Genomic DNA, 21,437 nt, shown 5'->3' on the forward strand with positions numbered 1-21,437 from the left:
CGAGCAAGGGAACTTCACGTGAAACTGTCTCTTTGCCGGAGGAACGCCTTCCTGTCCACATATGATTACACGCTGGAAGAAGATGGGTCAGCACTACCTGTGGACCTTGCTCCTTTGCCTGCAAACCTGTGAGTTCTGACCTTTGTTGATGCCCTTCCTAGACTTCCATTAAGTTTGAGAAATCGCCCTTGAGGAAGACTTTGACTTGCCCTCTTGGTCTATGTTAGTGCGCACACCCTGGGTCTCAAAAGGTATCCAACTGGCTGGGGAGAGACCTAGGATCCAAACGTAACTGTCCTTCAGCTTTAGAGTTTATATTTCTGAATTTCATCTGTGCCCGGTGTCCAACAGTTTGAGACAAACCCCTCTGCTCCAGAGCGACAGCACTTGGTAAGCCTACCCAGAAAGCCATCTAAAACCTGGAATAACTTAAAAGCATTTCTTTTTGGCCTTAGATTCTGGTGCATGGTTTTTGACAGAGGTGTGCTCTTCCCGGGGATGTGTCCTTGCTCCCCCAGGTTAGAGTAATGCATGCTCGTAATTATCATCGTGGACACTTTATCTCTCTTAGCTCCCTTTGTTTTCAAAGCACATTCAGAACTATTATTACTCTGCTTCTGTCTTCCAAAACCCTCTAAAATAATGAGGAAGAGACTGGTATTTCCATTTTGCAAGTAAGTTAGATCTCAAAAAAGAAATGGAGAACTCGAAATACTGTTTTTCTTACCTCCAGCTTAACAGTAACCTACAAGGACACATGAATATTTGTTGTTGTTAGTACAAAGAAAACTATGCAACATTAACGCAGCTCTGGGAGTGTCTTGTCATTGCCTGTATTTTCTCAGTAAATTCAAACAATAGCCTTCTGTATATAAAAATTGACTATGCTCGACATTTCTATTATTCTATTTTTTTTTTTTTTTGAGAGAGAGAGAGAGAAAGAGAGCTCATGTGCACATGTGTACCTGTGTGAGCAGGGGAAGGGCAGGCGTAGGGGGAGAGAGAAATCCAAGGCAGAGCCCAATGCGGGACTCGATGTCACGACCCTGAGATCACGACCTGAGCCAAAATCAAGAGTCAGACACTTAACCGACTGAACTATCCAGGTACCCCTGATGACATTTCTAAATCTACATATAGTCTCTCCTACCCCCTCGGGAAAATAGACGAGCAAATTCCTGGCATGTGTTAGAACACAGAGAATCTGGTGGGTTGGGATTTCCTAAAAAGGTAGAAATCAATACACTTTGCTCTCTCTGGTTCCTTTGACCATTTAAAACTGTGGCTCCTTTCATCTGAGCTCCATGGAGATCGCCACTACCAGGAATAGATATTGTTAATCCCGTTGCATACAAAAAAAGTATAAGCTAAGATCAGATTAAACAATGCACCTAAAGTTTCACAGCCTGAAATTTATAAGGCTTGAAAGGGACATTGGTTCCTCCAATCCCAGAGCCAGAGATCTTTCTGCTACCCTCTTTCTGGCCTCCTCTCATTAAGTTTTCAACGTCTTAAAAAAAAATTTTTTTTTAATGTTTATTTATTTTTGAGAGACACAGAGTGCAAGCCGGGGAAGGGCAGAGAGAGAGGGAGACACAGCCTCCTCAGCAGGGCTCCAGGCTCCGAGCTGGCAGCCCAGAGCCTGACGTGGGGTTTGAACCCACAAACTGCGAGATCACGACCTGAGCCAAAGTTGGACACTTAACCGACCGAGCTGCCCAGGAGCCTCAAGTTTTCAATTTCTTGATGCTCTTTGAAGCGCTCGCAGATTTACTGTGATCCCTATCAAAATACCAAGAGCATGTTTCACAGAACTAGGATAAATGATCCTAAAATTCAGACGGAACCACAAAAGACCCCCAATAGACAGAGCAATCTTGAAAAAGAAAGAGAACTGGAGGCATCACAATCCCTGAGTTATCCTACAAAGCTGTAGTAATCAAGACAGTATGATACTGGCACAAAAATAGACACATAGATCAATGGCACAGGACAGAGAGCCCAGAAATAAACCAATGATTATATGGTCAATTAATGTTCAACAAAGAAGGCAAGAATATGCAATTAAAAAAAAAGAATGCTCTTCAACGAATGGTACTGGGGAAACCGGACAGCCACATGCAAAAGAACAAAACTGGACCACTTTCTAGCGTCATGTACAAAAATAAACTCAAAATGGATTAAAGTCCTAACTGTGTGATAAGAAACCATAAAAATCCTAGAAGAGAGCACAGGCTGTAATTCTGCAACATGGGCCGTAGCAACATTTTTCTAGATACCTCTTCCGAGGCACAGGCAACAAAAACCAAACACAAACTATGTGGACTGCGTGAAAAGAAAAGCCTTTTGCACAGCGAAGGAAACCGTCGAGGAAACTAAAACACAACCTACTGAATGGAAGAAGGTGCTCGCAAATGACATATGCAAAAGATTCCTCTGAAATCACTGAAATAAAAGAAGTCTGGGCGGGCAAACTCATGACTCTTCCACGTTGGAAAACTTTTCTCAAAGAACCAAGACTCACAGTCTTATGCTTCGAATGCCACTCTCTCATCATGACTTGTGACTATGATCCTGACTGACTCTGCACGTGTCTAGCCGCCCACCCTCTTGGGTAGAAGGCGGAAAAGTCCCCCACTTCTGCTCCATGCCCGTTTCCTTCTCTGTGTTCTTTCTCGTGCTCTTTTAATTCTTCCTTTTCTCTACACTTGCTTCAGTTTCTTCAACCCCTCGCCCACCTTGCCTTTCCTGCCCTCCAGCGATAATAGTAATAACGAATCACTTATGGATCATTGCTCTACATTGTCTATAGGTATTATTTAGCTTAATCCCCACAATAGCATACGAGACGAGTATTATCCATACCCCAACTTTGCAGATGAAACCCAGAAAACTAGAGATCGTTTAGCCAAAGCGTGGAGGAAATAGGATTTGAACGCCAAAGTCTTTAGACTGAACCACTGAACAAGACTGCCTTTGCCCACTTTGACGCTGACACGGAAGAAAATACTGCCCCCACTGTTGATCGTGATTGCATTTTGGGACTTGTCAGTGGAGAGTGGTGATTTATTCCCGCAAAGACAGGAATATTCAGGCAGAGAATGGGGCTGGTGGGCAAGTCTTTGACAACCAACAGAAGTGTAGGCAGGCCACTGAGGCAGAATATCCAAGGAAATGACCATATCCAGACATGGTTCAAGTACCAGTCATATCCATATGATGTGAGTTGACTCAAATTAGCTTCTTCAAAGTAAATAAAGAGAGAGGCTGCTAACTTTCCCAAGGTCTCATGGCTGTCCCATATCAACAAGGTCTTGATGTCCTGTCGAACGTATAACACAGTGAGTGGGAGCATTTCCGAAGTCGATAGTTAGAAGTCTAAGAGGTGAGTGGACCCACTGGGTATCTATCTGTCCACAGATAAGTCCCAACCATCATCCTGGGGGTTAGACACAAGACTTCGTGGCTGGAGAGTCCTGTGAGATCCCACTGGTCACTAGTCCAGAGTCCTTGTAGACAGCGACTTTTGAGATAAAGATAAAGCCTCTGTTCTAGACAGAGGTTTGGGCAGGTTGTTGCCACAATCAGAAAGGCTTCCAGAGCAGAAGCCCAGTTATAGAAAAGAAAAGAATATGTATGGGGAACACTGGATATCAAGATATCAGCTCAAAAATCCAGTTTCCAAATAGAGGCTGGGAAGCTGCGTCTGTGTGCCAACACGAAACTAAGAGGAGGCGGCCCGATGCACTGAGGCAGGCCTGGAGATCAGCATGGTGACTGACCAAGCAGCCAACGTGTCTTCGCAATAGGAGCTCCAAGTTCAGTGCTAGGCCACCCAGGCTATTCAGGTGTTTCCTAAATCAAATCTTTCCTGTCCTGAACCTTAGAGACAAATGAACTTGCAAATCTGGGGTTACTAGGCTTACCTATGCGGAAGCTGGAAAAGAAAGAGGTATGAGCAATCAGTTGGGGGACAGATGTTGGTGGCACGAGGCACCCATATTTTCTTCATTATACTCAACTTTTGATTGTACGCCACAGAGGCAAGTGGTGATAGAACAGTGGTTGGCCAGGATCCCAACCCGGGTTTGAGAATTTGTGTGCATGTTTGTTGTCGCTTGTTTGTTTTGAAGAAATGGATCAAGTCAACCCAGACCTCAAAGAAGATGAAAGAAAGTAAAAAGAATCCAGCCGACAATAGTAGAGTATCGTGTGGGGGTGTCGGTTCCTTTTCTTAAAGCCTCGTGACCGAGGACCTGCCACCCTCATGGAGAATGACACAAAACTGGCTGCTCAACCCTTTGCTTCCTCTCTGGTCTCTGCTTCCCTTCACTCAGTGTAATCTGCTGGAGCGCACTCTCTTCGGGGGGCTGTAGGGCGCAGGCACCTCCAGCCCCCCTTCCGGGGCTGCAAAATCGGGGGGGGGGGAGGTTCTCCCCCGACTTAGTGATCTAGGAGAGGCAGTGGGTGGGAGGAGAGGAGGGGATGGTTAGTTAGAGCCCAAAAAAGCCCAAGAAATGCTTATTTGAAGGATCCTGGAGATGCCAGGGCACGCAGATGGGCGTTAGGCAACAGCACACTCTTCCTCATTGCTGCTCTCGGTGGCAGCTCTGTGCTGGCCTTCTCCAACGTGTCTCCTTGTCCCTTTGGAGTTGCCTGGGGTGTTATTTTCATCCCTGTAACCACAGCTCTTTATTTGATATAACAAACGCATACGAGTGCCTACTATATGCCAGGCATTGTTCTAAGAAATTTCCAAACATTAACTCATTTAACCCTTGTAACACATCTACGGGGTAAGTGCCACTAGTCGCTTCATTTTAAAGCTGATAAAACTGGGGCACAGAGAGGTTGCTAACTTTCCCAGGGTCTCATGGCTGTCCAGGCTCAGGCAGTCTGGTTTTTCTTCGCTAAGGGGACCCCCAAGCCCACACCCCAGGGTTCCAGCCTTTTCTTGCCTTTGCTTCTCCTGTAGTATTGCTATGCTCTCCCCTCCCTTCTGTGGTCTGGTGTAGGAAGTCAGGAAGTCACCCTCATCGAGAGATGTTGTAAATACGGGTCACCTCTTCTTCACTGGCCTCCCAAGGCTGGTCAGCAACCCCTTTATCCTTTTTTTTTTTTTTTTTAATTTTTTTTTCAACGTTTATTTATTTTTGGGACAGAGAGAGACAGAGCATGAACGGGGGAGGGGCAGAGAGAGAGGGAGACACAGAATCGGAAACAGGCTCCAGGCTCTGAGCCATCAGCCCAGAGCCCGACGCGGGGCTCAAACTCACGGACCGCGAGATCGTGACCTGGCTGAAGTCGGACGCTCAACCGACTGCGCCACCCAGGCACCCCCCCTTTATCCTTTTAATCAATGTGTTACCGACTCTCTAGGATGTTCCTTATAGTAACACTTCCTCAACATTTTTACATTCATCGAAATAATAATGGCAACTACCATTTATGTGTCCCAGGCATTAAGCAGAGTACACATCTTCGCAATTGCATTTAATAATTATCCACATTTTAGGGGTGCCCGGGTGGTCCGACTTCAACTCAGTTCATGCCCTCACGGTTCGTGAGTTCAAGCCCTGCGCCGGACTCTGTGCTGACAGCCCGGAGCCTGGAGCCTGCTTCGGATTCTGTGTCCCCCACTCTCTCTGCCCCTCCCCTGCTCGCACTCTGTCTCTCTCTCTCTCTCAAAAATAAATAAACATTAAAAGATTTTTTAAAATAATTATCCACATTTTAGAGGTAAGGCAACTAAGAGAATTTCAGTAATTTTCTCAACATAGCACAGCTAGGTTCAGATAGACTGGATTCAACACCCGTGCTCCCAATCTTTACATTTAGCTAGACCCGCCCTCCCCTCTTTCCTCTTAGCAGGTGGCCATACCTTCTACATTTCTAAAGAGATGCAGGCTATGGAGCGTGGCTATCTTCTCTTTTATCCTCTCTACTCCAAAATGTCTGCTATGTATTAAGCACCTGTGGGTGCCCCCCAAACAATTCTGTGAGGTGGGTGTTTTTACATCCCATCTTGTAGCAAACGATAAGGGTCTCAGTAAATGTCAGGGATTGAACTTGAATACAGCCCCACCTGGCTCAAACCTGCGTTCCGTCCACCCCCCCCCCCAAGCGGCCTCTCTTCTACCCCCACACCTACAACAATGTACGAAATGCCCCGCCCTTTCAGGTATCGTCTCCTTTTTCCACACTAAGACATGACCCTCCTCTGATTGAAAACCTCTGCGTTTCCACTGCCCACCATTTCCATTCTGCCTTTTGTTCAACGGCAAGTGTTAGCGGTCTGTGTCTCTGCACTGTCCCGGGTCTGGGGATTTGAGGGTAAAGTCCCTGCACTCAGGTCATTCACAGCATCCAGAAACACACACAGGTTCACGACTGCCACATAACAGGGCACACATACCGTGAAGGGAAAACACAGAGCTTCAGAGAGCCCATGAGTAGGAAGGAACACCCAACCTAGAGTGGGGCCGAGCGGGGAAATCTTCTTTATGTGAAGACTCTTTGTCATCTTCTTCTCTACCACCTACCCCAACTGATCTCTTCTCTTCTGTCTTTTTTTTTTTTTTAGATAAAATTGGTATATAGCATTATATAAGTTCCAAGGGTACAACACTATGATTTGACATCTGTATACACTACAAAGTATCACCACCAGAACTCTAGTTACTGTCCATCACCGTGTCGTTGACCTTCACCCATTTTGCCCACCCTCCAACCCTTTATGGGAACCATCAATCTGTTCTCTATATCAATGAGTTTGTTTTTGTAGTATTTGTTTAGTTGTTGTTGGGTTTTTTTTTTTTTTTTTTAGATTTAATATACGAGTGCAGCCATACAGTATTGGTCTTTCTCTGACTTACTTCACTTAGCATAATACCCTCAAGGTCCATCCATTGCAGACGGCAAGATTTCATTCTTGTTTATGGCTGGGTAGTAATCCATCACCATTCATATCCATTGATGGACAATTAGATTATTTCCCTATGTTGGCTATTGTAAATAATGCTGCAATGAACAGAGGGGTGCATATATCTTGTTTGAATTAGCATTTTCGTATTCTTCAGCTAAATACCCAGAAGTGGAATAGCTGGACCATATGGTAATTCCCATTCTTAATTTCTTGAGGAATCCCCATACTGTTTTCCATAGAGGCTGCACCAGTCTACATTCCCACCAACAGTGTATGAGGGTTCCCTTCTCTCCTCTTCCTCTTCAGCACGTGTTATTTCTTGTCTTTTTGATAATAGCCATTCTAATAGCTGTGGTTTTGATTTGCTCTTCCCTGATGATTGGTGATGTTGAACATCTTTTCACGTACCTATGGCCATCTATGTCTTCTTTGGAAAAGTGTCTATTCAGATTCTCTGACCATTTTCTAGTCAGGTTGTTTGTTTTTTTCATTGTTGAGTTGTATGAGTTCTTTATATATACTAGACATTAACCCCCTATGAGATATATGATTTGTAAATATCTTCTTGCATTAGTGGGTTTCCCTTGTGTTTTGATGATGGTTTCCTTCACTGTGCAGCAGCTTTTTAATTCTAGGTAGTTCCATTTGTTTATTTTCCCTTTTGTTTCCTTTGCCTTTGGTGTCGCATTCACAAATACATCACTCAGGCTGATTTCAAGGAACTTGCCATGTATGTTGCCTTCTAGGTTTTATGGTTTCAGGTCTTACATCCAAGACTTCGATCCATTTTGAGTTCATCTTTATGGTATAAAATGGTGGTCCAGTTTCATTCTTTTGTGTGTGGCTGTTCAGTTTTCCCAGCATCATTTATTGAGGAGATTGTCCCGTCTCTATTATATGTCCTTGGTTTCTTTGTCCGAAATTAATTGACCATATACATGTAGACACCTCTTCTATTTTAAGACAAAATCAAATAAATTAGTTTTACCTAATTCTGTAGCTACCATTCTATTTTATCCCCTTTCTTTCATGATCAGGATTTTCCACTTTTTACCACTTATTCTATTCTCAGTCCTCTAGACTCTGGCCTCCAGTTGAATCATCTTACTTGCACTACATTCTTAAAGGCCATCAACAACCTGCTAATGGACAAACCCAAGGTCTATTTTCAGTCTTTATTCCACTTGAACACTCTGAATCACTAAACATCTGTTCTTGAGACTCTTTCTCCTCTCGGGTTCCATGATACTGTCCAGTATTGGTGCCTCTCTTGCCACTTGGTCTATTTAGGTTTTTTTGGTAGTGCCTCCTCTATGGCTGTGAGCACTGTTCACAAAGCAACCTTGGGCTTCAGCCTTACTCTTCCTGAGTGGCTCACCTCTCCTTCCATCCCTTCCTCTTTGCGGATGATTCCCAAACCACATAGATTTCAGTTTAATGGCAAGTGACAGTTCTCAAAAAGAAGGGCGGCTTAAAGAAAGAAGTTTATTTCTTGCTCATATGAAAAAGTCTGGAGCTGGCAGTTCCATTGACTGAATAGTTGACAAAGTTGTGAGGGATACTTTTTCAGCCTTCCTGATCCACTGTCCTCAGCACTTGGCTTCCTCTTCTTGATACAAAATGTGTGTCTAAGATCTGGCTGTCATAACATCCCAGCCTGCAAGAAGCAAGGAAGAGATGGAGAGAGCAAAACGCCCTCTTCTTAAAGACACAGAAGTCGTATACGACACTTCCACTCTCATCCCCTTGACCTGAACTTAGTCATATGACCAAAGTTAGCTAGCAGAGCACCGGGCAATGTAATCTTTATCCTGAGTGGCCATATCCCCTGCTAAAAATGAGGCATTCTCTTGCTAAGAATGAGGGAGAGAACACATATTGGAAATGATGGGCAGATTCTGCCATAGTCCCCAGGCAATACTTTGAGCCCATTCTCCTTCCTTACCTTCCATCCTTCCAACTACTTACTGAGATGGTCCACCATCATCTCAAATTCAATACTTCTGACACTAAATCTGTTTTCTCCTTTGGACTTTTTTCCAGCACAAACTTAGCGTTCCAGTATCTATCAGTTTTCACCGACACAAAGTAGATGCCCACAAACATATTGTTGAGCGGTTGAATTCTCTCAGATTCCTCCTTATTCCTTGCCTTTCTTTGCGTTATCTCTCAAATTCCGCACTTCCTTTCCATTCGCATTTTCACTCTCAGGTTCATGTGCAGATGGCTACAATGGCCTCCAGGAGGGTCTCTCAAGCCCAGCTTCTCTTTCCTCTTATTCTTCCTACACATCATTACTGTAGTACCAGGACGCAAAAATATCATTTTAATCTTCATTCTCAAAAACTTTAATAGTTCCCCTCTGTGGTATAAGCTGCCTCATATCTAAACCAGATATATATCTCCACCTTATCTCTTTCTACTCCGTTATGCAAATCCATATTCATGCAACCCACACGCATGTTTTTCTGCTTCAGAACTTTTATTCAGGGCCCAAAGACCTGATACACCCACCCTTCCCCTTTTTATGCAGTAAAATTCTATTCCCTCTTTCAAGGTCCTCCTCAAATTCTGCTTTCTCTAAAAGGTTTTCCCTAACCTCTGTAGCTCAGTGATCTCTCCCTTCTTTAGATTCCTACTGTAATTACTGTCTCTCCCATTCACTTGAATTTACCATTTACTACCTCATTTTTCAAAGGAGAGTTATGTGTATCTGTGTGTCTGTGATCTGGTTTGCTGATCGCTAATTAGGTAGCACAGGTTCTAGGGTTATTATTTCCATTCTATGGAGGAAGCAACCGAGACCCAGAAAGGTTTTGTGACTTTGTGAAGGTTGTCCGGCTGATAAGCTGCAGGGCCAGCGCCTACATCTTCAGCCTCCTTATCTTTCCACTCCATGCGGTGTGCGGTGGCCACCTCTCTGAGACCACAGCTGGAGGGTCTGAAGGTGGCAGAGGCCGCGTCGGGTGCGTGTGTGAGCCCTGGGCCTTTCCTTAGCGAGCCTGGGGTCCTCACCAGCTCCACCTACCTACCCGTGCGCCTGCCTCATCACCATATGATACACCGGCATCACTTCCGGAGCAACTTGCTCTGGGGGCGAAATCGTGCTTGAAAAACAGCATCACACACCCTCCGCTCTGTGGTGGCACAATTACCATGAACTCTAGCCCTGGCTCGTCTTCACAAACTGCCTCCACACTCCTGGGGTTGGAAGAGAGAAACCACATCCTGTTCTCACATGTAACTGGAATCTACAGACCAGACGAGCACTTGGGTGCGAGGGCTTGACTTTAAAAAGGCCATGGGATATCTGGCCCCACGTGCAGAACCCAGTGCAACCTGGAGACATCCACGCCCTTGTTCAAATCATATTAAGAATTTCAAGGTTGGGGCGCCTGGGCAGCCCCACTGGTTGAGCGTCCAACTCTTGATTCCGGCTCAAGTCATGATCCCAGGGTCGTGGGATCGAGTCCCGATTCTCTCTCTCTCTCTCTCTCCCTCTGCCTCTCTCCCCAGCTCATGATCTCTTTCTCTAAAATAAAAAGACAACAAGGAAAATCATAACGAAGAGAAAATACATCAACAGGACTGGACTGCATTTATGGAAAGAATGGATGTATAAGCGGAGCCTCACAGCTCAAATCTGTATTGTTCGAGAGCCCACTAAATATTTTGTATCTGAGCATCTGTGGGTCTCTGATCAACACTGATCTCTTCCTTTAACTGTAAAAAAGAACAGGAACTTTATCAATTTTTACTCGCCACTGTATCCCCCAGCTCCTTACATTATGGTCAGCAAACATGGGTATAGTAAATGTAATTAATGAATACCTGCTGTAGTATCTAGAATAAAGCTGACTTTGAATAAATACATGCATTCGTTCACAAATGTATGAATGAATAAATGAATTTTGCTTACTTCAGAAGTGGTTCCCAGAGATTCCAGGCAACACAGAGGTGAATTCCATTTATTAATTCATTCCACGAATATTTTCTAAGCACCCACTACATGTCATGGACTCTTCCAGAGACTGGAGATTTAGAAGTGAACAAAAAAGACCTCCCCCTATCACCAGCCTGGGGAATATTTACTCCAGAGCCTCTAAAGCGCTCTCTGCCAGTATCTTCCCAGAATAAAGGCATAAATGTAACTTTCTTTTTGCAGAGACCACAGCAGCCAGGCTCTGTGTCGCCTCTTCCGTCCTTGGCAATATGATCTGGGGAAAGAAAGACGTTTAATTCTCGAACCTTCTGGAGGTTTATGGTCGTCATCCCTCAAATCTCTTAGAGATGTGGGTCTGTAAGTCTAGACAAACGTTTCTGATGAACTAGATCCCTTGAAACTCACTGGAAACTTAGTTTTTGAATGAGAACCCTTTAGCCAATTTAGCCATCATAACATTATATGCAGAGTAGAATATCTAAAAAAAAAAAAAAAAAAAAAAAAAAAAAGGAAGAAAAACTTCCAGAAGCTGGATGAGCTGTATCTGGGGCGGATCCTCAGGGAGGCTCAAGTCTGGGGAGATAGGGAATTCCCAAAGGTACAGTCAGATGGCTATGGTTTTCTTTGTATGTCCCCAGGTCTGGAAGCAGCTGGGAGTGACACAGACATCCTGCCGGTGACTGGGATCCTGGGGGAGTCGGTCACTTTCCCCCTAAACATCCAACAACCGCAGCAAGTTATCAACATCGCTTGGAATTCTGAGACGTCTGTTGCTTTCGTCACGCCAGGAGACCCAGGAACAGCACCCAAAGTCACTGTGACCCACCAACATTACAATGACCGAATAAATGTCTCCCGCCAGAACTACAACCTGGAGATCAGTAATCTGGGGGTGGAAGATTCGGGCATCTACAGGGCTGACATAAATCTGAAGATGGCTGAAACGACAGTCACAACCACCAGGCGCTACAACCTGCAAGTCTATCGTAAGTTGCGGGAGCCCAGGGGGCTTGTTTTGTTTTGCAAATTTGCTGTCTATAAAAGGCCTTCATTTCTGACAATTGGCTTCCCTAAATCTTTTTGCCCTTGTACATGCTTGTATAAACACATCAATGCTAACAAAGAGGAGGTGCCTTTTCTTGTTTCTAGCCACGGAATCTTCAATCAGCGGTGTGTCCCATGGGCCTGATTTTTCTTTCCTATAAAATGTGACTAATCATACTATTCACTTCCCACAGTCACTGAGAGGATCAAGGGAGATAGGGCATGGAAAGTACTCTTTTTTTTCTTTTTTAAAAGTGTTTATTTATTTTTGAGAGAGAGAAAGACAGAGACAGAGAGTGGAGGGGTGGGTGCAGAGAGAGAAGGAGACACAGAATCCAAAGGAGTCTCCAGGCTCCGAGCCATCAGCACAGACCCCGACGCGGGGCTCAAACTCACAGACCGTGAGATCATGACCTCAGCCAGAGTCGGACGCTCAACCGACTGAGCCCCCCAGGAGCCCCACCTTTTGGTCTTCATAGGTCATTGTAACTTCTTTTTAATGCTTATTTTTGACGTGGGGGAGGGGCAGAGAGAGAGGGGGACAGAGGATCCTAAGCAGGCTCTGTGCTGACGGCAGCAAGCCCAATGTGAGGCTCAAACTCATGAGCCGTGAGATCGTGACCTGAACCGAAGTCAAATGCTGGAAAGTACTTTAAAAAAAAAAACAAAACACGCACTTTTTATTTTAAAATAAGTGTAGATGCATTGCGAGGTGTAAGGAACTGTACCGGAAGGTTCTGTGTGCCCTTCACCCAGCCTCTTCCAGTGGTAACATCTGACGCAATTGTGATACGATATCAAAACCAGGAAGCTGACAATGTACGTCTATGGAGCCTGTTCACGTGTGAGTATACGCGTAGCTTGCACCGGGCAACCGCTATCACAGTGAAGGTACTTAACTGTACCATGGCGACAAGACTCCCTCAGTCCTTCCTGGTCATCCCTCCCCAACTCCTGGGAGATGCCCGTCCCTTCCTCCTATCTATCCTTCTGTTATTTCACGAATATTACAGAGATGGACCTCGTGTGGCATGTGTGCTTTTGAGATTGGTTGTTTTTTCGCTCAGCATAATGTACTTCTGAGTCATCCTAATTATTGCAGGCCTCAATAGTTTATATCTGTTTATTGGTGGATAGTATTCCATTGTATGGATGTACTAGGTTGGTTCACCATTCCATCGATCAAGGGACATTTTAGTTGATTCCACTTTGGAGCGATTACGAACACAACGGCCATGCACATTCACGTACAAGTTTCTGCATGAAACAAGTTTGTGTTTCTCTGGGATAAATGCCCAAGAATGAAAGCATATGGTAAATCCATTTTTCTTTAAAAAATGTTTATTGTGACATGGGGCGCCTGGGTGGCTCAGTCGGTTAAGCGTCCAACTTCGGCTCAGGTCGTGATCTCAGGGCTCCCAAGTTCACGTTTCGGATTCTGTCTCCCTGCTTCGGATTCTGTCTCCCTCTCTCTCTGCCCTTCCCCCGCTGGCTCTGGCTCTCACTCGCTCTCAAAAATAAATAAACATTAAAAAAATTTATTTTGATAAAATATACGTAACATTTAATATTTTAACCATTTTTAAGTGTACTGTTCAGTAACATTACCTACATTCACAGTGCTGTACAACCACCGCCATTAGCGTCTCCAGAACTTTCTTCTCTCTTTTAAATAGCTCTATTTTTAGAGAAGTTTAAGGTTCAGAGAAGAGCTGAGTAGGAAGTACAGGGAGCTCCCATACGCACCTTGCCCTCCCGGCACACACTTCCCCACCCCCCACCCCTGGCACACACACATTACCTCCCCCATGATCAGCATCCCCGCCAGCGGTGCATTTGTTACAGTGAAAATGTACATAAAGTCACCATCACCACCCAAAGTCCAAAGTTTACATCAGGGTTCACTCTTGGTGTGGTACATGTGACTCTTGAGTATTTGAAATGTGGTGAGCCCAAAGTGAGATGTACTATAAGTGTAAAAGGCACACCAGATTTCAAAGTCTCAGCACCAAAAAAAGAAGCTAAGATACCTCATTAATAATTTTTATGTTGGGGGCCCCTGGGTGGCGCAGTCGGTTAAGCGGCCGACTTCAGCCAGGTCACGATCTCGCGGCCCGTGAGTTCGAGCCCCACGTCGGGCTCTGGGCTGATGGCTCAGAGCCTGGAGCCTGTTTCCGATTCTGTGTCTCCCTCTCTCTCTACCCCTCCCCCGTTCATGCTCTGTCTCTCTCTGTCCCAAAAATAAATAAACGTTGAAAAAAAAATTTTTTTAATAATTTTTATGTTGGTTAGCAGTTAAGATAACATTTCGGCTATATTAGGTTAAGGAAAATACGTTACTAAAATTAATATAATTCATTTTCACTATTAATGTGACTGTTAGAAACATTTTAATTACAAAAGTGATTCCCTTTTACAGTGAATTACAATAGTTTTGTTTCTATTGAGCAGCCGTAATTTCTAGCATGCATCATCCTTGAGCCATGTCTCAAGGATTTCACCATCCACCTGCTCACGGCAGAAGAACACAGACATGTGGCTAAGCCACACTGTGATAGATAGATACCATTCAGGTATATAGTTAAGCCACCGAATTCAAGTTCCATAAAGGCGGGGACTTTGTATATGAAGTCCATCCCTGTATCCCTAGCACCTACCCTGTCAGGCACATGGTGGGTGCTTCAGAAATATGTGTTCAATGAAAGAATGAATGACGCATAATAAATCCCAGATCCCAACACAGTGGCAGACAATTGTAAGTGCTCAATTCATACAGCATGATTGACTCAGGTTGTATCCGGATGGAAGGCATAGTGGAAAGGGCATCAATGCTGACATTGGATCTCTTGCCAGTTGTGTGACTTCAGCCAAGTTGTTTACCCTCTCTGGGCTTCCATGTGCTCATCTGTAGAATGTAGCTTATAACAGGTGTGATTAAATGAGAGAGCTCCTAGTATAGCCCATGCCTTACAGTTGATGCATAATGACTAGTCATTACTAACTTTTTAATCCTTAGTCCTTATTTTAAATTCTAATTATGAAGGGCTTCCTAGACGGAGGAGGCTCTGGATTGGGCACGCGTAACACAGTCAAAGAACCGCACCCTGCCGTGGACACTTTAGAAAATATCTGGTTCATTCAAGAACTTTGGTTGGGAAACTAAAGAGGGTGTTCAATTTCAAGACGTTTGTTTTCATCTTTTTATGTTTAGTTTTACCCACTCGATCTTTGGAAGGTATTATGCCACCTGCGGTTAGGACAGACCACGGGAAAGTCTCGGAGAAAGTCAGATTGCCCACATACCAAAATCTGTACCTTTTAGGGAGGTAGCTGAGCAGATGAAGAGAAGGGAACTGACATTTATTGAACTCTCTGTGTCTGGCATTCTACCACCTAATTTTTAAAAATATAGAGAAATCACACATATTTAGGCAATAGATGCACAGAGAGAAAGACAATACAGTGCATTGCAATTCTTCCTTCTCCAAGGCAGTTATTGTTGCTAGTTGATTTTGATTTTCCCATAGATAATTAATGTAGATGGATAGATAGATGATAGATAGATAGATAGATAGATAGACAGGTATGGTAGATATATAGATAGATAGATGATATGATGGATAGATATGATGGATAGATAGATAATAAGTAGATAGGTAGATAGATATGATAGATAGATAGATAGATAGATAGATAGATAGATAGATGGTAGATAGACAGACATTTGGGTGTTAGAGTGTTCTTTCTTTCTTTATTTTTTAATTTTTTAATTTTTTCTCAATATATGAAATTTATCGTCAAATTGGTTTCCATACAACACCCAGTGCTCATCCCAAAAGTAGAGTGTTCTTTATATACAACAGCTCATTCAGTCCTCACGACAAACAACACTGGCAGGAACAAAGCATCCTCGTGTTGTAAATGACAGAGTGAAGGTTCAGTGAAGCTGTATGTGTCCTCACTCTAGAAAGCAGTAGAGCCTGGTTAGACACGGGTCTCCAGTGGCTTTCCCACTCGTGACCACAGCTCTGACCTCTGCCCAGCAACTTGGTTCTGGTAACCTCTCTGTTCCTGCTGAAAAAAACGAGATAGGCTCTTATTCATTACCAGTCCTCCCCACTTCAACACCCAGCAAAAAAATTTAAAAAATGGTCTTTCTAAAAATAAGTAAATACCAAGCAGAGACTTCAACATTCTTGTAAATCAAGTTTCTAAAGACACACACACACACACACACACACACACGCTTATTTTTTTGCTGTATACATCTGTACCTGTCACCTTCATAGCTCATCAAGGTTACTTCAAACTTGTTGGGAGATTTTTCGTAAGTCACCACTAATTCTGCTCTGGAATAGACCCCTCTGAGAGGACCCCTCTGCTTAGGACCAGGGTTTCTGGTGAGGTTGGAGTAAGAAGCCTTGACAGCTTCTTACTTCCCATATTCTCCCTCACATGCACAGACAACTTTAGAAACACCACATGAATTAGAAAGCTACATGCCGGTTCCTTCTGAGCCCTTCCCACGTGACTATGGTGGAAGGAAAAAACCCAGCACCGCAGCTTGGCCAAGCATGAACTAAAATTACCAACTCTGAATGTAGGCGTTTTCTTATCTGCTGGTAAAAGAGAGAAGATCTTCCCCCTTCCTTCTGCTGGCCCCAGATAGCTCTTACTTCAAACTAAATATAAATTGTTCTTCAGTTAACCCTTTCCTAGCCTACAACTTGTACAGTTTACCTTTTGAGTGCTTTGGTAAAAACATTTTTATTTTATTTATTTATTTTTTTAGTGAACTTTTTAAAGAGATTGTAACTGGAAGGCACTTGTTGGGATGAGCACTGGGTGTTGTATGGAAACCAATTTGTCAATAAAGTATATTAAAAATAAATAAAAATAAAAGAGGCATACAGTCAACTCCCCCCAAAAGAGAGAGAGAGAGAGAGACTGTAACTTTTCACCATGGGCACTTCAAAACAAAACAAAACAACTTAATGAAAATACACCATAAAACAGAGTTAAAAAAAACCTCTTTAAATGCTTACTTATTTCTTTTGAGAGAGAGGAAGTGTGAGTGGGGGAGGGACAGAGAGAGAGAGAGAGAGAGAGAAAGAGAGAGAGAGAGAGAGAGAGAGAGAGAGAGAATCCCAAGCAGGCTACTCGCTGTCAGCACAGAACCCAACTCGGGGCTCAATCCCACAGACTGTGAGATCGTAACCTGAGCCGAAATCAAGAGTCGGTTGCTTAACAGACTGAGCCACCCAGGTGCCCCCCCAAATGTTTTCAAAGACTGTTTCGTGCAGTGGGGTGCTGATAAATGTTCAGCGGGTTCTCGATGACCCGTATGTGCGTGCTCACACGCAGAGATTTTATTGACACAGAGGATGTGCGACACACAATTTCATAAATGATAATAAAATATACAGCAGTCTTTATTGTAAATCCCATAGAGCCAATTATATTTGCAGATGCTTCCACAGATTTTTGCTGGACATTTATGCCACTTAACCTACGTTGCAATCGATGAAGAAGCCAACAGGAATATTGGTTGGTATTTTCGTTACATTAACCGATGAGGAAAAAGTGATTCAACAAACTCATTACAGAGCTTCACTTGCACATCGATGTGAGCACCTTCTGAAATGGATAACAGTTTTCAGATGCCGAAAGAAGATTTCCTCGTTTTTTGGTGCTATTCACAATGTAATGGCTGCAGACTGGAGGCATTTTTCAGCCGAATCTGCTTTAGTAATCCTACTCCTACTGTTTTCTTCAGTCCAGAGTGACCATCAGCAACGCAGTCGGTCCAGCCCAAGTTTGTAACCTTGGCCAATTTCTGCGGTGTAAATATCCCCATTGCGCGTGGCTCATGTTAAGACAGGCAGAATTGGGAAGACTTTGTAAAGCGTGACAAAAGACAGATACGACAGATGTGAGTAACTTTTAGAGCACAGATAATTGTAATTGTCCAAAAAAGTAGAAAGCGGTGAGTTTTGAGTATGTATTAGCTTTTTTAAAAAATGCAATGTAGTTCTTTGTAAGTTTTTATAATTTAATTTTTCACGATGGCTGTGTTTAACCGCCCTCTTGAAAAAATTTCTGGGGGCGCCTCGGTGGCTTAAGTCAGTTAAGCGTCCAACTTCGACTCAGGTCACGATCTCATGGTTCGTGAGTTCGAGCCCCCCACTGGGCTCTGTGCTGACATCTCGGAGCCTGGAGCCTGCTTCGGATTCTGTGTCTCCCTCTCTCCGTGTCCCTCCCCCGCTCCCACTCTCTCTCTCTCAAAAATAAATAAACATTAAAAACATTTAAAAAACATTTCTGAAGATTTAACAGTTGGCTCTCACAGGCTGGTATAGGCCGGCTCCAGCTTACTACAGACACATGCGTTTTCCCCTCCCAGGTCGGCTTGGGAAGCCAAAGATTACTCAGAGTTCAATGGCATCTGTCAACAGCACCTGTAATGTCACACTGACATGTTCTGTGGAAGAGGAAGAAAAGAATGTCACATATAGTTGGAGCCCCTTGGGGGAAGAGGGTAATGTCGTTCGAATCTTCCAGACCCCTGACAACCAAGAGCTGACTTACACGTGTACAGCCTGGAACCCTGTCAGCAACAGCTCCGACTCCATCTTGGCCCGACAGCTCTGTGCAGGTGAACAGCTCTGTCCGTCTCTCCTCAGCCTCCGAGCGGCGAGGCCTGAACTGGGCCTCGTTCCCCAGCGGAGTGTCCCTCCCTCACGCCAGGCCCGGTCTCCAGGGACATCTCCCCCCAGGAGGACCTGGCAAAGAGCCCAAAGCTGTCCGAGATAGGCCAGGCACTTGGGGTGTTCCGGAGGCCGCCCCCGCTTGGCCCTCTGATTCCGTGTCTAATCCTGACCTTTGATAGCAGAAAGGAGAGTTTCCCTTGGAGCTTTGGCACCCCCCCCTGGAGGGGACCCCATTTTTGATAGTGCCCCTGAGTGGGGGCAAGCCCGTGGGCTTATTTCCTGAGAGCCAAGTCTCCTTGTGTCTTCTGTTTCCAGACGCGGCAGCGGGCCTCCGTCCCCGCCACACTGGGCTGCTGAGCGGGCTGGCCGTGCTCTTTCTGTTTGTTGTCATTGTGCCTTCAGTGCTTCTGTGCCTTCTCTGCAAAAGAGGACAAGGTAAGATTTTTCCAGAAGGTAAAGTGTGGAAACGCACCTTCCTTCTTCCTGGGGCTGGAGTCATTTATCCAAGGTGGTGTGGAGAGGTCCTCTGTTCCAGGGAATCTGCCTTCCTCTGAGCCCCACCCCACCACCTCCAGTGATGACCCCTCGTCCTGGATGCCAGTGCCCTGAGTGCGCTTCAGAATCTCTTCCTGAGGTCGCCGGTATCTGGTGGGCTCGGAATTTGGGTTTGAGTTGAGTACTGCAGTTAAGAGGCTGTGCTTCACGGGATAGGTGTCTTTACCTCTCTGGCTCAGTGCTGTCAACACGTGAAATGAGATCTGAACTAGAGGGTTTCCAGGGTCACTTCCAATTCCATTTTGTCTATGACCTTTGGAGAGTCGTTGAGGGACATGTACTAACTTTGCATTCCATGGTCATCGCTAGGTACCTCTGGATCCTTCTGGATCCTTCTGTGAGTGTGCCATTCGCAACTCAGAAACCCTGATCTTGGGGTCCCAGAGGATCATTATACCCTCCTGTGCCTCCCAACCCCACCATCTCCCGAAACCTTCCTTCCCCACCAATCCTAATAACAAGCCTGGATGTAGAGAGGCCCCACCTCTGCCTCCATGTTCCTTGACTCTCCTTTGGGTCTGATTCCTTAGGTTCCTACCTGAAGACCTCCAGGAAGAACTCTGGTAAGTTCTCAGCCACGCAGTTCCCCCTGGATGACAACTGGGAGAGATGAGTTCACGGCAGATTGCTTAAGACTCAGCTTCTGCTTTGCAGACAGTCTGGGCGGAAGGTCCCAGGTGCGCTGGAGTATGAAGGCCCTAGATGCTGAGGCCCTAGATTCTGGCCATCTCTTTTTAACTTCACCGTGAAGTGTTCCAAGGAGAGGAACACACTGGGGTGAATGCCTTTAACAGCTCAGGAATTCTTAAGAGTAGGGACTGGTCTCTCCCGTCTTTGCCTCTCCGTGGCCTCACACACAGCCCGGAGCACAGAGGGAGCTTAGGAAGTGTTTGACCGTGTAGATCTATCAAGCGACCATGTGTGGATTTTTGTTGTTTATTTATTTTGTGGGGGGGGGGCAGGGGAGGGGCAGAGAGAGGGAGGGAACAGAGGATCTGCGGTGGGCTCTGGGCTGATAACGGAGAGCCTCATGCGGGGCTGGAACTTAGGAAGCGCAGGATCATGACCTGGGCCAGAGTTGGACGCTTAACCCACTGAGCCACCCCCGGGGCCCTACAATAGCGCATGTTTATAGAGTGTCTTCTATGTGCTTAACATTGAGGTGGTAACAGTGAAGGAGCCCAAAACAGTGTCTAACTAGAGAGAATCAATCTGGTTGAAGAACCAAGACCTCACGGGAAGAGGCAATTGGCCAGCCAGGCGGTCAGCACGAAGTGCCAGAGACGCCCTGGGAGGAGGAGGTCCTCTGCCGGCCCACTCGGGGCTGGGAGAATGTCGTCAGCCTAATGTGGACCCTAGAGCAGGCAGGGTCCCCACGGAGCCCTGGGTGAGCGAGGCCCCGGGCCAGTGCCTCCCACAACACATGAAATCCCCAGAAGACAGAGAGGCAGTCCAAGGACCCGAGCATCTGTCTCAAGACAGTGGGAGCCATTTGACCCTTTAGGGCTTTATTTCTTTATCCGAAAAAGAGAACGTTACAATAGCTCATCTCTAGACTCCAGCCACCTGTCACACCCTGCGCTCCTCTGTTTATTTGTGACACAGATGCCATCTCTAGGAAAACGATATACGCTTACGTCATGGTCACGAGAGATGCCCCACCAGCAGAGGGCAGAATCTATGATGAAATCCCCCAGTCCAAGGTGAGCTGATACTACTCATGGGCCACTCCCCCCCCCCCACACCCCCAGGAGTCGGGGAACAACAGGCCAAGGATCTGGAGTCTCCAACCAAGAATCGTCATGTCAGGAAAATGATGCCAGGAGCCCCTCCACGAGGACAGGAACATGGTCAACTGTCACCCCATGGCGGCCTCCAGGGCTGGAGGCCATCAGTTTCCACATGGGGGCCTGGCTGTGGATGAGGCGAGAGGCTTCCTTAGGGATGGAGCACCTTCCATGGGGGACCTGGTGTGAGATGAGGGCTACTAGGTGGCCACTGGCACAGGAACAGGGGGCTAAGGGGCCTCCAAGGGCACAGAACTGAAAGGTCCCCTTGAACTCGACTTCCTGTTCTGGCTGCAGCACAGCCCCTCCTCCCATTGGCCATTCGCCCGCCTGCCCCTCCCTCACCTCCCCATACCCGGCCCTGACCCTCGAACCAGAGCTGAGGCGGGGGTTGGGGGCCGTGAGGGGGTTGGGGGTTGGGGGTGGCTGACTAGTGACATGGGAGCAGGGGGCAGGAGGCGGGGCAGAAGCAG

General features: G+C 45.7%; 1 protein-coding gene and 1 long non-coding RNA gene across 5 annotated transcripts in view; one reads left to right on the forward strand and one right to left on the reverse strand.

Moving 5' to 3' along the window:
* The window catches only part of CD84 (CD84 molecule), a 27,686-nt gene continuing 6,249 nt past the window's right edge, over window positions 1–21,437 (forward strand). For 3 of the 4 annotated variants that reach the window (XM_047840489.1, XM_047840490.1, XM_047840488.1), the window contains exons 1-6: window positions 1–128; window positions 11,507–11,854; window positions 18,316–18,567; window positions 18,938–19,057; window positions 19,708–19,740; window positions 20,783–20,880. In XM_047840489.1, the coding sequence (XP_047696445.1) occupies window positions 62–128; window positions 11,507–11,854; window positions 18,316–18,567; window positions 18,938–19,057; window positions 19,708–19,740; window positions 20,783–20,880 (918 nt within the window). In that variant the 5' untranslated portion in view covers window positions 1–61. The remainder of the gene's footprint in view (window positions 129–11,506; window positions 11,855–18,315; window positions 18,568–18,937; window positions 19,058–19,707; window positions 19,741–20,782; window positions 20,881–21,437) is intronic. The other variant, XM_047840491.1, reaches the window with a different exon arrangement.
* Window positions 18,122–21,437, reverse strand: part of LOC125155308 (uncharacterized) — an 18,739-nt gene continuing 15,423 nt past the window's right edge. Inside the window, exons 2-3 of the long non-coding RNA XR_007148133.1 lie at window positions 18,501–19,040; window positions 18,122–18,393 (exon numbers count right to left, since the gene is read on the reverse strand). This is a non-coding gene — a long non-coding RNA (uncharacterized LOC125155308). The remainder of the gene's footprint in view (window positions 18,394–18,500; window positions 19,041–21,437) is intronic.

The sequence above is a fragment of the Prionailurus viverrinus genome, chromosome F1 (genome assembly GCF_022837055.1).
Source record: "Prionailurus viverrinus isolate Anna chromosome F1, UM_Priviv_1.0, whole genome shotgun sequence".
Classification (NCBI taxonomy): domain Eukaryota; kingdom Metazoa; phylum Chordata; class Mammalia; order Carnivora; family Felidae; genus Prionailurus; species Prionailurus viverrinus.